General features: G+C 41.2%; 1 protein-coding gene across 6 annotated transcripts in view; it reads left to right on the top strand.

Moving 5' to 3' along the window:
- The window catches only part of EIF2B3 (eukaryotic translation initiation factor 2B subunit gamma), a 135,067-nt gene that overhangs the window by 69,917 nt on the left and 47,436 nt on the right, over positions 1 to 17,714 (top strand). For 5 of the 6 annotated variants that reach the window (XM_053575032.1, XM_053575029.1, XM_053575028.1 and 2 more), the window contains exon 6: positions 16,873 to 16,962. The exons of the other annotated variant lie outside the window; for it this stretch is intronic. In XM_053575032.1, coding sequence (XP_053431007.1) covers positions 16,873 to 16,962 — 90 coding nt within the window. The remainder of the gene's footprint in view (positions 1 to 16,872; positions 16,963 to 17,714) is intronic. 6 annotated transcript variants of the gene reach the window in all.

Below are 17,714 nucleotides of genomic sequence, written 5' to 3'. Positions count from 1 at the left end.
TGTCTGTTAGAGTTTCTCTTATAAATTGAGGTGCATTCTGGTTGGGTGCATAAATATTAATAATTGAGATCTCATCATATTGAGTATTAACCTTTAACAAATATGAAATGTCCATCCTTATCCTTCCTTATTTCCGTTGGTTTAAAGCTTATTGCGTCTGCGAATAGGATGGCAACGCTTGCTTTTTTCTGCTTTCCATTTGCCTGGAGTATAGATGACCATCCCTTCACCTTGAGTCTGTATTTGTCTTTTAATGTAAGATGAGATTCTTGTATGTAGCAGATATCTGGCTTGAGTTTTTGTATCCAGTCAGCCAACCTGTGCCTCTTTAGAGGACGATTTAAACCATTCACATTAATTGAGAATATCGATAAACCTTTCGAGAGTCTGGTGGATATTTTTAATCATTTTGTGACTGTGGAAGTTGGAATTTGATCAAAATTGTCTGGGTGGGTATACTTTTGTGGTGGAGGATTATGCTGGTCTTTATGGAGGATAGGTCTGAGAATATCCTGGAGAGCTGGTTTAGTTATGGCAAATTTCTTCAACATGTGAATGTCATTGAAATATTTAATTTCTCCATCATAAATGAAACTCAGTTTAGGTGGGTACAGGATCCTGGGTTGAAAGTTATTTTGTTTTAGGAGATTAAAAGTCGATGACCATCCTCTTCTAGCTTGAAAGGTTTTAGCAAAGAGATCTACAGTTATTGTAATATTCTTCCCCTTGTAGGTGATGGTTTTCTTTCGTCTGGCTGCTTTCAGAGTTTTCTCCTTCATATTGACTTTAGTGAAATTGATTATGATGTGTCTGGGGGATGTCTTATTTGGGTTGAGTCATGCTGGAGTTCTGAAACTGTCTGCTATCTGAATTTCAGAATCTCTTGGCTTGCCTGAAAAGTTCTCCTTCATAATCTCATGGAGAAGAGACTCTGTGCCTTGTGAAGCCACTTCATCGCTTTCGGGGATCCCTATAAGACGAATATTAGTTTTCTTTGAATTATCCCAGAGCTCTCTGAGAGAGTGGTCTGTTTTTGCCCTCCATTTCTCTTCCTCTTTGAGAGGTTGGGAGCATTTGAAAGCTTTGTCTTCAATGTCAGAAATCCTTTCTTCTGCTTGCTCCATCCTGTTACTGAGGGATTCTACTGTGTTTCTCAGATCTTTGAGGGCTGCAACTTTTTGTCTCAATGTGTCAAAGTCTTTGGTCATTTGCTCTTTCAATTTGTTGAGTTCTTGAGATATCTTTTGGGTTACTGCTTAGAATTCTAATTCAATCTTATTTGCTATCCAGATTCTGAATTCTATTTCTGACATCTCAGCTATTTGTTTGTGCGTGGGATCTTGTGCTGTGTCTGCGCCATTGATCCTTGGGGGAGTTGATCTACTCTGATTATTCATATTGCCAGAGTTTTTCTGTTGATTTTGCCTCGTGATTGTTTTTCACCATTGCCTCTGGCCGTCCTCAGAGTTGGGGAGGTGTCTCTCCAATATTAGACCCCAGCGGGATCACTCTATTGTTGCTGGATCTTTGTATGGAGTGACCCTGTGTAGTTCCACTGGGGCTGCCCCAGCCAGGGAGTTCTGTTTGGGGAAGCAGGTCCGGAGTGTGACACACCCAGATCCAGCAACAGGGCAGGAGGTGGTGCGCACGGTTCTGGGAGTGCCTGGCACCCAGTGACTTTGGCACAGAGAGCCCAAGGCTCTAGCATTCTCTGGCCAGGAGAAGGGCTCTGCATGGAGGCAGGGAGGGCTCCAGAGGGCACGAGGCTACCAGAGTCCCTGGCCAGACGAGTGGGCAGTGTGGAGGCAGGGTGGGTACAGGAGGGAAGATGCAGGGTTGCACGGTCCCCGCAGTTCCTGGTCAGGGCATGCGGAGGCCTGGCGGGTCTCGGCTTGGGGGTTGTAGCGCAGCTCTTATGGAGGTCCGGGCGGTGCCAAACCCAAGAGTTTGAGGTTGCTATGAGCTGTGATACCACGGCACTCTACCCAGGACAACAGCCCAAGGCTCCAGTGTGCCAAAACTGGTCTCACTCTGCCCCTGAGGGTTAAGTCTGTAAGGCAGCTCAGTCCCCTCCTTTAGGCTGCTTAGTCACTAGGTTACTATTACTAGCTCCTGCCCAAACCTTGCTCTGCAACCCTCAGGGCGGAGATTGCCGGGGCAGTTTTCTCAGATTGGCTCCCTGCGGCCCACAGCCAAACACTGTTAGCTCTGTCTGGCTCAGCGGCTCAGTCTGGGGCCCTAGACAATGCCCAAAGTTCTCTGCACTCCTGCTCAAGCTCTCCCCAAGGCAGTTCAATTGAGTGCCACATCCAAAAACACTGAAACAGTTCACAGGTAAGGCCATTCCGGTTTGCGGCTGCTGGTGGGATTAGGTCGATGCAATATACGCAACCATTTGCCAGTTTTCACTGTTTTTGTCCTCCTCTTGGGGTCCAGAAATCCCTTGCTGACTCCCTGTATCCTCAAAGGGATGATTATAGGCAGATCCCACCAGCCAGAGATGCCTGGAGACTTATCTCCCCAGACTGACCATGCCCTGTTGCAGGGAAGCTGTTACTCGGCCGCCATCTTGGATTCCACTTCAGGATTCAGCTTTTTATGCTAAATCTGTTACCACTATGTTTCTGGTTTCCAGCTTCCAACATTTTGTTGTCTTCTCTTTTTGTGGTCTTTGTCTTTGTGGGTTTATGTTTTTTTAAAAAAACAAAAAACCTTTACTGTCACTTTAATAAGTTTTTGGAAGGAGTAGGGCTTAATGCCTATGTTTAATCTGCCATCTTTACCCAGCATCCTGTTGCCTTCATTTTAATCTCATATCTCATCTTTCTAGTCTTTCACTACTACCCCTTATACCATCTCTCCTGTTCTCTCACTCTCTCTTTCTTTTCCCCCTACCCCCTTTCCTTCTTCATCCAGTCCAGATCCTATGTCTTTGGGCATTTCTCTCCATGTCCTCACTTATGTCCTTTTGTGGTATCTGTCTTTCTACTTTGTATTATTTTTAACATGTTTGGTCTGCTATTATATTGGAAATATTATGTGGTGATACAAACTGGCAGCACTATAAAATCACGGTTCCAATCTAAGCTGAACCCTCAGGACCACTGCATTCTTAGCCAATCCTGGGTCAGCTTTCCATTCTTCACAGTAGCTATTTTCTATTCTCCTGTCTCTATTTTCAGACCCTACCTTCTGAGAAAATCCCAGCTAACAAATAACTGATTTACCAGCACACTACTCCTATCTAAGACTTTGTCTTTACTTAGACCCACCTTCAGTTCCTTTCCTGTAGCATTAAGAGTAGTGGTTCTCAACCTTCCTAATGCCTCCTAATGCCGTGAGCCTTTAATACAGTTCCTCATGTTGTGGTGACCCCCAACCATAAAATTATTTTTGTTGCTACTTCATAACTGTAATTTTGCTACTGTTATGAATCATAATGTAAATATATGATATGCAGGATGTCTTTTCATTGTTACAAGGGATCGCGACCCACAGGTTGAGAACCACTGCATTAGAGGAAGAAGTTTGGGACCAATCCTTTCATTTACCCCACCTTCCCCTGCTGCTCCTGACACCTTACTCCATTTATTTTTTCTATGCTCTCCAGAACTTTCAACTTTTCTATTATTTTTTTGCCCTATACCTATGAATACATTGCTTATAGAATAAAGCACAAATACCTAATACCCTCAGTCATCTAACCGTGCTTACCCCTCCAGCCTTATATCTCACCATTTCCCTAGCAGAACTCCATACTCAACATTCTACCATATAGCTATGGAGAGTTACTTAGAGTTCTCTGACTTCTGCATTCCTTTTAATGCCTTTGTCCCTTTACTTTCACCATCCTGGTACTCTTTCAGTGAAGGTTATACTTCTCTCTCTAGCTAAATACCTTCTGTTCTTTCGAGACTCAGACCTACAATCCCAGACTTTGGGGAGCTAAGGATAAGACCAGCCTGAGCAACACAGTGAGATCCCATCTCTATAAAAAACTTAAAAATTAGCTCAGTGTGGCAGCACCTGTAGTCCCAGCTACTTGGGAAGCTGAGGCAAGAGCATCACTGAGCTTACAGTTTGAGGTTACAGTGAAGTATAATGATCCTGCTGCATTCTAGCCTGGGCAACAGAATGCGACTCTGTCCCAAAAAAGAAAAAAGACTCACTTCTCTCTGAAGCTTTTTGTGATTTTCCCTGTCTTAGAATTATGCTTCTTCATTTGTGCTCCCCTATATACTATAGAGATTTCTATGATAACATCTATAGCCCTATATTGCTCTGCATTATAACTCCCGTGGGGACATCAGTTGTATTGTCTTTGTAGTCCTAAGTTCTAATATAGGCCTACCATAGTAGAAGCACAATATATTTGTTGAAAAAGAACATTAATGGAGCCGGAGTTTCGTTTTGTGCTTGAATATCCTCTGGCGTGAAGCTTTTATGGGCAGATCTGAGACCTTTTAATTTTATACATTGGAGAAAGAGCTAGAGCAGCATCATTTTTAATGCATTCTTTTGGTCAAAGCAGTCACACAAGTCCAGCCCAGATTCATGAAATGGGAAAATAGACTCTACCTCTTGATGGGAGGATGGGGGTACAGCAAAGGGAATAAGTGTGCCCGTATTTTAAACCAATCTATCACAGTCCTAACTACCAAAGCATTTTAAGTAGAGGAATGATCAGATTTGCCTTTGAAAAGATAACTTCAGATGTAATATGAAGAATGGATTAGAGTTGGATAAGAAAGAACGCAGAAGGGCCAGGCGTGGTTGGCTCATGCCTATAGTCCTGGCGCTCTGGGAGGCCAAGGCAGGTGGATTGCCTGAGCCTCACAGGTTCGAAGACCAGCCTGAGCAAGAGTGAACCCTGTCTCTAAAAATGCCAGGGAGACTGTGGCAGGTGCCTGTAGTTCCAGCTACTTGGGAGGCTGAGACAAGAGAATTGCTTGAGCCCAAGAGTTTGAGATTGCTATGTGAGCTATGACACCACAACACTCTAGTGAGGGTGACAAAATGAGACTCTGTCTCAAAAAGAAAGGATGCAGAAAGACCAAGTAAGGAGAGGTATTATAATAATCCAGGTGAAGAAACGATAATTTTGATGAGGGTATTGATAGTAGAGATAGAGAAAAGTAGATAAGTTAGGGATTTACCAGGTAAAATCTAAGGACTTTAGTTATTGAATTTCAGGGCTGAGGTGCAGAGATGTCAAGAATGATTCACATTTCTGGATTGAGCAACAGAATGGATAATGAGAAAGGAAGCACTGGATTTTTGGTGGGGAGATCCAAACTTAAGTTTGGGATGTATTGAATCTGAGGTGTTTTTAAGATACCTCAGTGTTGGAGCCGCTGTGTTGGCACCGTACGCAGGAAACAGCCAGTATGTGGATTGAAAGTATAGGCTTGTTGGCTTGGCGCCTATAGTTCAGTGAGTAGGGTGCCAGCCACATACACCAAAGCTGGCGGGTTCGAATCTGGCCCGGGCCTGCCAAACGATGACAACTACAACCAAAAAATAGCCGGGCCTTGTGGCAGGCACCTGTAGTCCCAGCTACTTGGGAGGCTGAGGCAAGAGAATCACTTAAGCCCAAGAGTTTGAGGTTGCTGTGAGCTGTGATGCCATGGCACTGTACCAAGGGCAACATAGTGAGACTCTGTCTCAAAAAAAAAAAAAAAAGAAAGGGTGGCGCCTGTGGCTCAAAGGAGTAGGGCACTGGCCCCAAATGCCAGAGGTGGTGGGTTCAATCCCAGCCCCGGGCAAAAACTGCAAAAAAAAAAAAAAAAAGAAAAAAATAGAAAGTACAAGCTTTTCAGAGGTGCAGGCAAACGAGCCTCCAACAACCTCCGCAGTGGCTATTTATTGAGGGGATAACAGGTGTGGGGAGTGCCCAGCAATGATGTACAAGGGCTACATGCTTAAGGATTGCCATGTGCTCTTTGACCATGGGCTCAACTGCCATACACAAATGTTCAAGGTCCAACACCTGTTCACTAACAAGCAACAGATCTCATCCTTGTTCCCAGAGTGCTGAGCTACCCGAAGTCTTGTCCCCTGGCTGCAAAACATCTCTGGGCTCCTACACCTCAGTAAAGATTTGAGGAGGAAGTTCGATGTATAGACTTAGTGTTCAGCAGATAGGTCTATGCCTGAGATATATACTTGTAAGCATAGGTATATAGATGTCAAGTCAGTGTCTAGCATGGGGACTGGGAACGTTTTTATGCTAGAAGTCCACATTAGTTTAGCTGTAATCAAATAAGACCATATTTAAGAAACTTCAATTAATGTGTACTTAATAATTTCAAGAAATGAGGTAGTGCCTGTGGCTCAAAGGAGTAGGGTGCCAGCCCCATATGCCGGAGGTGGCAGGTTCAAACTCAGCCCAGGCCAAAAAAAATAATAATAATTTCAAGAAATGGAAACTGTTAAAGTTAACTAACCTTTTAATGACTTTGTTGTGTCCGATTTTTGTTGGAAAGCATATGAATATTTGGTTGAAGCATGGAGGTCTGCACTTTCACTTGATCTTCTAAATGGGTATCAGTCATTTGGGTTAGGGAGGAGAATGTAGATTTGCAGCAGTAAGTGATTGAAAAGCAAGAAAGCATTTCTCAGAGGCGGGTGCGGTGGCAGTATCATGCTTATAATGCTAGCACTCTAGGAGTCCAAGGTGGGTGAATCACCTGAGCTCAGGAATTCGAGACCAGCCTGAGCAAGAATGAGACTGTTTCTAAAAATAGCAGTGGTTGTGGCATACACCTGTAATCCCAGCCACTCTGGAGACTGAGGCAAGAGGATCTCTTGAGCCTAAGAGTTTGAGGTTGCTGTGAGCTATGACACAAAGGCACTGTACTGAGGGCAACAAAATGAAACTCTGTCTCTAAAAGAAAAAAGAAGGAAGGAAGGGAGAGAGGGAGGCAGGGCAGGAAGGAAGAATTTTTCAGGCACTTTGCAGAAGGCGTGGCTATTCTACTGCATTTTTCCATATTTCAATTAGATCTTTTTTTATTTTTTATTTTTTATTAATATTAAATCATAGCTGTGTACATTAATGCGATCATGGGGCACCATACACTGGTTTTATAAACAGTTTGACACATTTTCATCACACTGGTTAACATAGCCTTCCTGGCATTTTCTTAGCATCAAACAATGACTTTATAATATCATCTACTGAGAGCTCAGTCAATTCCATCTGTAGTTCTTTAGGTGCCTTGGCGATATCAGCTGGGTGAGGGTGAATTGCTACTTTGAGTGTGATGTCATGATTCTCAAAGTCAGTGGGCCTTTCATTGTATTCTTCAATTAATAGGTCTAAAAAAATTGTGTATTCTTCAGATGATTCGCATATATCATCCTTCTTTGATAACTGGAGAAAATTGTTCATCTGAAATTTCCTTTTGAAGAAGTGTTTTGAAAAAAGATAGCTTTTTTTGAAATGCTTGGATTTTTTGCCACATATTATATATAAATAGACTTAGTGCTACCTTGAAAAGAAATACTCAAGTCATTTTGATTTGATATTACATCACACATAAATTTATTCCTATAGAAATTTTCTTTTAATAATTCACATTGCTGATTCTGTTCTTCATAAAATTTAACTATCTGTTCTCATACACCTGTCTCTGCAATACCCAACCAACATACCGTTGGTTTTTTTTTTGAGACAGAGTCTAAAGCTATCGCCCTGGGTAGAGTGCCATGGTGTCACAGCTCATAGCAACCCCAAACTCTTGGGCTCAAGCAATTCTCTTGCCTTAGCCTCCCAAGTAGCTGTGACTATAGGCGCCTGCTACAATGCCCAGCTATTTTTTGGTTGCAGTCGTCATTGTTGTTTAGCAGATCCTGGCAGGGTTCAAACCCTCCAGCCTCGTATATGTGGCTGGTGCCCTATTCACTGAGCTGTGGGGCGTGAGCCCCAACCAACGTACTTTAGAATGATATGGCAAATCCACACTCATGGTTCAATTTTAGCAGATTATGAAACTGACAAACTGACCAGGGCTATTGCATTTGCCTGAATATAGTAAACTGTACTTATAACTTGTTGCAAGGTGTCACTTAAAATAGTAGCTTTAGCACAGAGATTTTGCTGATGTAAGATACAATGAAAAAAAGGAGATTATCTGGACTTGTTAATACTTTTTTTCCTGTGCAATAAACCCTTCATGCTTCCTGTCATGGAAAGTACACCATCTTTGTACATACACTCCCTACATTTACCAAATTTAGTTAAACTTCACAACATTCCTCCTCTTTTTTTTTGGTAAGACACAGTCTTAACTGGGTTGCCCCAGCCTAGAGAGCTAGTGCCCATAGACCTAGCTCAGAGCAACCTCAACTCCTGTGTTCAAGCGATCCTCCTGCCTCAGCCCCCCAAATAGCTGGGACTACGGGAGCCTGCCACAACGCCAACTAATTTATCTATTTTTAGTAGAGATGGGGTCTTGCTCTTCCTCAGGCTTGTAATCCTCCCGCCTTTGCCTCCCACAGTGCTAGGGTTACAGGCATGAGCCATGGTGCCACAACATTTATCTTGAAAGTTATTGAAGATATCCCATGTTTTGTTTGCAAGAGTGCTCCTAAGCGAAGTAGTTGGAAAAACAAGCACCACATGTACTCAGTAGTTAATAAGAACCAATAAATTAATAGGTATATGGCATACTTCCTGGGTGAAGCACACAACTACAACCTGGGCTTTAACCTTACAAAAGCAAGCTATGTAACCTAATTGTATGTACCCCCATATTCATCAGAAAACAAAACAGAAAACTCTGGGTGGCGCCTGTGGCTCAGTGAGTAGGGCCCTGGCCCCATATACCGAGGGTGGCGGATTCAAACCCGGCCCTGGCCAAACTGCAACAAAAAAATAGCTGGCAGTGTATGGTGCCCCATGATTGCATTAATGTACACAGCTATGATTTAATTTAAAAAAAAAATAGACAGGTGTTGTGGTGGGCACCTGTAGTCCCAGCTATTCGGGAGGCTGAGGCAAGACAATTGCCTAAGCACAGGAGCTGAAGGTTGCTGTGACCTGTGACATTACTGCACTCTAATGAGGGTGATAAAGTTAGACTCTGTCTCTACAAAAAAAGGAAAACTCTGAGATTTTTGAATCCTAGCTCTGGCACTAGAAGCTTGTATAATCTTGGTCATTCTGGACCTTGGTTTTCTTATCCATGAAAAGGGGATAATAATGCCAAACACAAAGATTATTATTAGAAGACTAAAGGAAATAATTATCTGCAAAGTAATTTTCAGGATGCCAGGAACAGAACAAATACTCAGTATAGCTAATAAGTAAAAGGTTTGTTTGAGGAGTGATGCAGATGCTCTAAGATTAGATTATGGTGACAGTTACCCACCCCTGTAAATATCTGAAAACCACTGAGTTGTACACTTTAAATGGATAGATTTCTTACTATGTAAATGATATCTCAATACAATTGTTTTTAAAATAAAAACAAAAACAGATGATAGGTAAACAAAATGTGATATATACATACAATGGAATATTATTTAGCCTTAAAAGGAAAGGAAATTTTGGCCTGTGCCTGTGGCTAAGTGGATAGGAATTTTGGCCTGCGCCTGTTGCTCAGTGGCCCCATATACTGAAGTTGGCGGGTTCGAACCCAGCCCCAGCCAAACCGCAGCAAAAAAATAGCCAGGCGTTGTGGCAAGTGCCTAAAGTCCCAGCTACTTGGGAGGCTAAGGCAAGAGAATCGCCTAAGCCCTAGAACTGGAGGTTGTTGTGAGCTGTGATGCCATGGCACTCTACTGAGGGTGACAAAGTGAGACTCTGTCTCTAAAGAAAAAGAAAGGAAATTTTGACACATGCTATACCATGGATGAACATTGAAAACGTTATGTTAAGTGAAATAAACCATTCATAAAAGGACGCATATTGTATGATTCCTCTTGGTGAAGTACCTAAAAATAGTCAAATTCACAGAGAATGTGAAGTGGTGGTTACCAGAGGCTAGAGACAGGACTGAATGGGGAGTTATTATTTAAGGGGTACAGAGTTTCAGTTGTGAAAGGTGAAAACCACCTGGAGTGATGATGGTTGCATCATTCAAGTAACATGAATGTATTTTGTGTCACAGAACTATATAGTTGAAAATGGTTAAAATGATAAATTTTATGTTGTATATAATTTTACCACAATAAAAAAAGAAAGATCTGGCTTATTGTACCCTCAATGAATCCCCAACAATAAAAAAAAAAAAAAACAGTGAGATATCACTTCATACCCATTAGTACGACTACTATCAAAAAATCAGAAAAAAAAAAAAAAAAGAAAGATATGAGCGGGACATTCTGTTTTTAAGCTTTGAGAAGAAATTTCTTCCTGATCTATCTTATTCATTGCTTTCTCTGGTACCATGCCTGTTACTATCACTAGTTCATCAGCAAATACAGAATGCGCCTTTCTGATAGATTCCTGTGTTGAATTCCAAAAATCATTTTTCAGAAGGATTTTATCTTTCTTTATTATTAGACTGCATTATGTACATTTGGAAAGGAACAAATGAAAAAAAATCACAAGTACATAATCTACCATCTTTTCAGCAGTATTCTAAGAGCCATTTGTCTCAGTATGATGTAAAATGGATGGAGAAAGGATTCCTGGAGGTAGTAGACTTGAGCTAATCCTGCAAAAGAATGCCCAGGATACAGAAAAGCAGGATGAAAGAGTGGACAAAGACCTAAAGCCTGAAGTGAGAAGGGTGTGAAGAAAAGTGGAAAATAAGATACACAGGAGCCGGACACAGTGGCTTACGCCTGTAATCCCAGCACTCTGGGAGGCCAAGGCAGGTGGATTGCTTGAGTGCACAGGTTCAAGACCAGCCTGAGCCAGAGCAAGACCCTCCTTGTTTCTAAAAGTAGCTGGACATTGTAGCAGGCACCTGTAGTCCCAGCTACTCATAAGGCTGAGGTGAGAGAATCACTTGAGCCCGAGAGTTTCAGAGTGCTGTGACCTGTGACATGACTACCGAGGACAACAAAGTGAAACTCTCTCAAAAAAAGAAAAGAAGATAAATAGTTGCCTCTCTAGAGCTAAGTGGGTCCAAAAGGGGCCAATGACCTCTACGTACCTCACTTCACCCACAGTCACACTACAAGGGTGTTAAAAGTTGAAGGACCTTTGGCAGTCACATAGATATTCCAGAAAGGAGGTGGATTAAAGAATTTGGGGTGAACTTTGAATAAGGTGAAGTTGACAACAGAAATTCTGAACTCACAGAGGGGGAAATGATGTTGTAGGGCTAATAGCTGACAGGAAGGTGCCATGCTGTCTGAGAAATCTGGCCCCAGCAGAGCTCAGAATGAGATTTTCATTATAACTCTGGGAATGTAGTATGCAGACATAGGTACTCACGTGCAGGAATATGAGGACTGCCAAAGCCAGGGCTCTGCCTGGCAAACTGAGAGAAAGTATAGACACTCCATTATGTAGACCAGCTAGGAACTCTCTTAAAGATATTTTTAAAAGCCATTGATTTTTGTGGTTAAATAGTAGATTTATCTGGCTGGGAGCGATGGCTATAATCCTAGCACTCTGGGAGGCCAAGGGGAGTGGATTGCTTGAGCTCAGAAGTTGGAGACCATCCTGAATAAGAGTGAGACCCAGTCTCTAAAAATAACTGGGGCAGGGCGGCGCCTGTGGCTCAGCGGGTAGGGCGCCGGCCCCATATGCCGAGGTTGGTGGGTTCAAACCCGGCCCTGGCCAAACTGCAACAACAACAAAAAAAAAATAGCCGGGCGTTGTGGCAGGCGCCTGTAGTCACAGCTACTCGGGAGGCTGAGGCAAGAGAATCGCCTAAGCCCAGGAGTTGGAGGTTGCTGTGAGCCGTGTGACGCCACGGCACTCTACCAAGGGCGATAAAGTGAGACTCTGTCTCTACAAAAAAAATAAATAAATAACTGGGGCATTGTGGTACACACCTATAGTCCCAGCTACTTGAGAGGCTGAGGCAAGAGGATTGCTTGAGTGCAAGAGTTTGAAGCTCCTGCAAGCCTATGAGCTATGACACCAGGGCACTCTACGAAGGGCAACAAGGTGAAACTTTGTCTCAAAAAAAAAGAAAAAATAGTAGATTTATCTTTATTTCATGTACGCCGTCCTTATTTATTCTAAAGTAATATTATTAATAAGAAATAACTTTTAATAATTGTTTTAATTGGCTCAGCGCCTGTGGCTCAAGCAGCTAAGGCGCCAGCCACATACACCTGAGCTGGCGGGTTTAAATCCAGCCAAACAACAATGACAGCTGCAACCAAAAAATAGCTGGGTGTTGTGGCAGGAGCCTATAGTCCCAGGTACCTGGGAGGCGGAGGCAGGAGAATCCCTTGAGCCCAGGAGTTGGAGGTTGCTGTGAGCTGTGATGCCATAGCACTCTACCCAGGGCGACAGCTTGAGGCTCTGTCTCAAAAAAATAATAATAATTGTTTTAATTATTTGACCTGTTGGTTTTATTTCTCTCAACAATTTAAAATTTACAAGTTCAAATTCTAAAATTTGCAACTTATTCTCTTAAAAATATACCTATAAAAATAACCCAAAGATATTCTTTATATTCCTTGTGAGTATATCGTCCTAGTTTTGAAGACTTTATTATCTTTGTCCATTGTCTGTTCACTTTTCTAAGGTCTTTTCTTTGCCACCCTCCTTTTCTTTTTTTACCATAGGCATTTTAAAAATTCTTTTTATGTTAGGATAACGAGAAGATTAAAAACCTGTGAGGGTTCTTCAAGAATTTTACAGCCTTTGAAGCTTCAATTTTTTAAACCATTTCTCTGAGCTTTTATTTTTTTTATTATTCAGATGATTCTTACAAATTTTTCCTATTTTTTAAATTGCAATAGACTTTTTCTGTGGTTGCTGAATTATGTTTTTATTTTTTAAAACATTTTTTAAAAATTGCAACTACGTTAGAACTTCCATAGTTGACCACCTCTGTATGTTAACCAATTTGTTACAGTCCATTGGGTAGTCAACTTACAAAGGTTCTACTCTATTTCTAAATGTCTTATACACGTCCACTTATTTGTTTTGTATTATGTTATATAAAAAAAATAGTGTACAATTTTAAATTGCACACAAATTTTATGATACCCTGTATATAAACCCAAAACATCATCCTGGTCCAGTGCAGGATTTCACTGATACGTCATTGAGGTTTTGTGGGTTTTGTTTTAAAATAGCGATCTTTTATTTCTAATATCATTGTAAAGCAATAAAATTAAATAAAGAAATCTCCTTTTAGCAACTTAAGTACCATTAATATTCCAGGCCCTGATATGAGGACAATTAATGACAATTAAGGTTATTGGGGGGGGGGCCTTGGTGTGTGTCACACTTTATGGGGGCAAGACATGATTGCAAGAGGGACTTTACCTAACAATTGCAATCAGTGTAACCTGGCTTATTGTATCCTCAATGAATCCCCAACAATAAAAAAAAAAAAAAAAAAAAAATTCCAGGCCCAAGATTTATATTCACTGTACATTTAATCTAAAAATAAAAATCTCCAGGGCAGCGCCTGTGGCTCAAAGGGGTAGGGTAACAGCCCCATATGCCGGAGGTGGCGGGTTCAAACCCAGCCCCAGCCAAAATCTGCAAAAAAAATAAAAAATCTCCAAATTGCTTGTCTCTGTTCCTACATCTTATTCCATATTTGAAGCCAGTTTAATTTCTAGCCTTAAGTATACCAGTTAAATTTTTGGAACATTTTTTCTTACCAAAAATATGGAAGAATTTTTTATTTTACCTGCTACTTTACAGGATCAGAATAAAAAAACTGAAAAAGCATTTATAATCTATAAAATGATATATAAATATGAATCCTATATATGCTAGGGATTAACAACAGCTTAGAAGATGATTATTCAAACTTTTAAGTTATTCCTATCCTGGCTGTATAATACAAGTTGACTTTAACTATAAAAATGAGAGTAACGTATCTACTATAAGCTACCTTATAAGGTAGCTGTGAGGATTAAATTATAAAGAGTATATCGAATGATTATAGGAATTTCTACACCAAGGGAATGAATAGGAGGGGACAACTTGCCAAATTGCTTAGATGAAAAAAGAGAATTATTGGGCGGCTCCTGTGGCTCAGTGACTAGGGCACTGGCCCCATGTACCGAGGATAGCAGTTTCGAACCTGGCCTCAGCCAAACTGCAATAAAAAAATAGCCGGGCATTGTGGTGGGCGCCTGTAGTCCCAGCTACTCAGGAGGCTGAGGCAAGAGAATCGCTTAAGCCCAGGAATTGGAGGTTGCTGTGAGCTGTACCACAACGGCACTCTACTAAGGGTGACAAAATAAAATAAAAAGAATTATCAGAGTGTGAACTTCAGATGACTTCATAGCTCACTGGCACCACAAGTAGATAGTCACCTTCACATTTGCAAACTCTATTTCCTGAGGAATTTCTTAGAACTTGGGAATCTCAGAAAGTTACCAAGGGGAAGTACCTTTTACTTTCTTTTTCATCTTCATTGTGTACATTAATTGGTTTATGTATGTGTTATAGGTGTGAGATTCCCAGTTCTTTTACTCTTCTGTTGCACTTGTAGAAGTATTTGTATCCTCTTTTCCTAAAAGAATAGAAGTCAGGGTAGTACTGAAGGAACCAGACCAGCGCCATCTTAAGAGTTAAGTTTCGCTCCCCTGCCCCACCCCCCCACCATTTCACTCAGTAAGTTTACTTTCCAGACAAGCCCAGGCAATTCCCCAAAATCATGAGACAACCGCCCACCAATCAGGGACCCCCCACCTAACCAATCCAGAAGCGCCCCCTTTGTTTCAAGCTGTACATGCCCACCCACTGCGCAGGGCCATAAGAACCCCCTGCTCCAGAGCTCGGGGCTCCTGGCTCGGATCCGTTGCAACAGAGTCCCTGGGAGCCCAAGTTCGAACTTGCAATAAATGGCCCTTTTGCTTTTGCATCGGACTCGCCTCCCTGGTGGTGTTTGTGGGGGATTTCGAGATCTGGGCACAACAGTACACTATAACTTTTTTTTTTTTAGGCAGAGTTTCTCTATTTTGATAAAAACTCCCATTTAGGAGAAAGTACTAAGGCTCAACATTTATTTTACTATGTCAATGCCTGAAAAACATGTACAATTTTAAAAGATGAAGAGTCCAAATGAAGTCATTTTTAAAAATTTTACCAATAGGGAGATGCAGTTTATTTACACTACCAGCCATAGAGGCAAGGGGAATACAGTTAGTCAGCTATCTGTATAGAATGGACTATTTATGTAAAAATAAGAATCTCCAAAACAAAGGATAGTGGTGAGCTTCACTATCAGGTCTCGGTTCAAGACCAGCCTGAGCCAGGGTGAGACCTTGTCTCTAAAAATAGCTGGATGTTGTAATGGACACCTGTAGTCCCAGCTACTTGGGAGGCTGAGGCAAGAGAAGTGCTTGAGCCCAGGAGTTTGAGGTTGCTGTGAGCTATGATGCCACAGCATTCTACTGAGGGCGACAAAATGAGAATCTGTCTGAAAAACAAAACAAAACAAAACAAAAAACTGTAAGCCAAAGGAAAACAACACAGAGTAGAAGCAAGACAACAACCAAGCAGCTATGACTGGAATCTCGATTTTTTCATCTTACTCCTTCCTTCCCCTTCTCTAGTGTTTGTTTTTGTTAAATGAAATGACCTGGGACATTACAAGCATGGCATTTTTTCAAGGCTAAAACCAAAACCAATGTTGGCAAACTAACGTAGATAACACCTGAACAGATACCTTAATTTGACTTTTTTTTTGAGACAAAAATCTCACTCCATCGCTTCAGGATAGAGTTCAATGGTGTCATTATAACTCACTGCTGCAACCCCAAACTACTGGGCAATCTAATTTATTTGTTTGTTTATTCAACAACTATTTATCGGACATTTGCACTGTGTGAGACACAATGCAGAGTGCTAAGACTGTGAAGATATATCTATGCTGTCTTCTTATAGTTCCATCTAGTGGGAGAGAGAAATTAAGTAAACAGGCTGTTTCCTTCTTATATGATAAGCTCTCTGATTGAGGTAGTTACAGAGTACTGTGGGAGCACAGACTTGGGCTGTCAGTGAAGGTTTCTGGAGAAGTATGTCTGGGGTGAGTCTTGATTGATAAATAAGAGTAGGAAGTTAGGAGTTTTTGTAGAATTTTCTTCAACCTCTATGGAGATGGAAAATACATACCAAATCCTGGAGGTAAAAGAAAGCATGACTAAGGTATGGCTGGCAAAAAGTGAGATAGTTAGGGTATAAGCAGGAAGATATTATAAGAATTATGTCGGCTCTGTGCCTGTGGCTCAAGCAGCTAAGGCGCCAGCCATATACATCTGCACTGGTGGGTTTGAGCCTGGCCTGGGCCCGCCAAACAACAATGACGGCTGCAACCAAAAAAAATAGCCAGGCATTGTGGCGGGCGCCTGTAGTCCCAGCTACTTGGGAGGCAGAGGCAGGAGAATCTCTTGAGCCCAGGAGTTGGGGTTTGCTGTGAGCTGTGATGTCACAGCACTCTACCCAGGATGACAGCTTGACGTTCTGTCTCAAAAGAGAGAATTGTATGCAGGAGTTTGTGATGGAAGACGGTAGATTATCAGTGATTTGATGTCTCACCAAATGTCTTTATAAGTCTAAAAGCGTCTTACAGTATGTGATAGAGTTCCTAGGGAAAATACCTTTTATGTGATAGGATCAGAGCTAGTGTCCACCATCCTGGTCTCCCCAGAAGGTATGTAGACAGCATGACTCTGACCCTTCCTGATGCCTATTACTTGATAATATAATAGAATAAAACCCATGTTACCTGATTGTGAGCCCCTCTTTTCTTATTCTTTTTGCAGGCACCCTCGAATACGTTTCCACACAGGCCTTGTGGATGCCCATCTCTACTGCTTGAAAAAATACGTTGTGGATTTCCTAATGGAAAATAAGTAAGAAAGAGAGATAGACTCAAATCTCCTGTGCTTAATAAGCTACCTTGTGACTTAACGGTTTTAGTAAACCTTCAAAATTAAATAACCAGTTTACATTGCTTACCTGAACACAAGCACTGTGAAAAAAAAAAAAAGAAAGAAATGAATTTACGTTATCTGAATACTGTTATATTTTGTCTGTACCCAAGTCCCCTGCTTATATTTTGGGGGCCTGTGTTATAAACCAACAATATATTTGTGTTAAACTTGCAGTAACCCATGATGGGCCAGGCAAGGTAGCTCATGACTATAATCCCAAGCATTCTTATAGTAATGAATATTACTTTAAATCAGTTAATTTAATTAGGGAAAAAATGTGATTTCTCTTAGTGATTGTGAAGGGTGGAAGAAGGAGTTCTTCTTATTTAAATTTTTATTTCTTTTTTTTATTAAGTCTTTTGTACATAGATCATAAATACATTTATGCCAATTTCAGTGTGTTGATTATTGTACAAATTGGAGTGCTTACATCATACTAATCAATATAGTTTTCACCTCATTTACCCAATTATAACATTAGGACATTTGTGTTCTACACATGATAGATCCAACTTGTACTTGCAATGTGCTCCATAGTTGTGGTCCCCCTACTATCCCTCCCACCCCCTTCCCTCTTCATCTTAGGCTAAAGTTGTGTTTCATTTTTCATATGCAAGTGTAAATTTTTATTTCTTTGAAAATATTTTTATGTATTTTTTAATATTCATATC

Source organism: Nycticebus coucang, chromosome 22 (genome assembly GCF_027406575.1).
Source record: "Nycticebus coucang isolate mNycCou1 chromosome 22, mNycCou1.pri, whole genome shotgun sequence".
In the NCBI taxonomy this organism is placed as follows: domain Eukaryota; kingdom Metazoa; phylum Chordata; class Mammalia; order Primates; family Lorisidae; genus Nycticebus; species Nycticebus coucang.
This window is presented reverse-complemented; position numbering and strand designations above follow the sequence as displayed.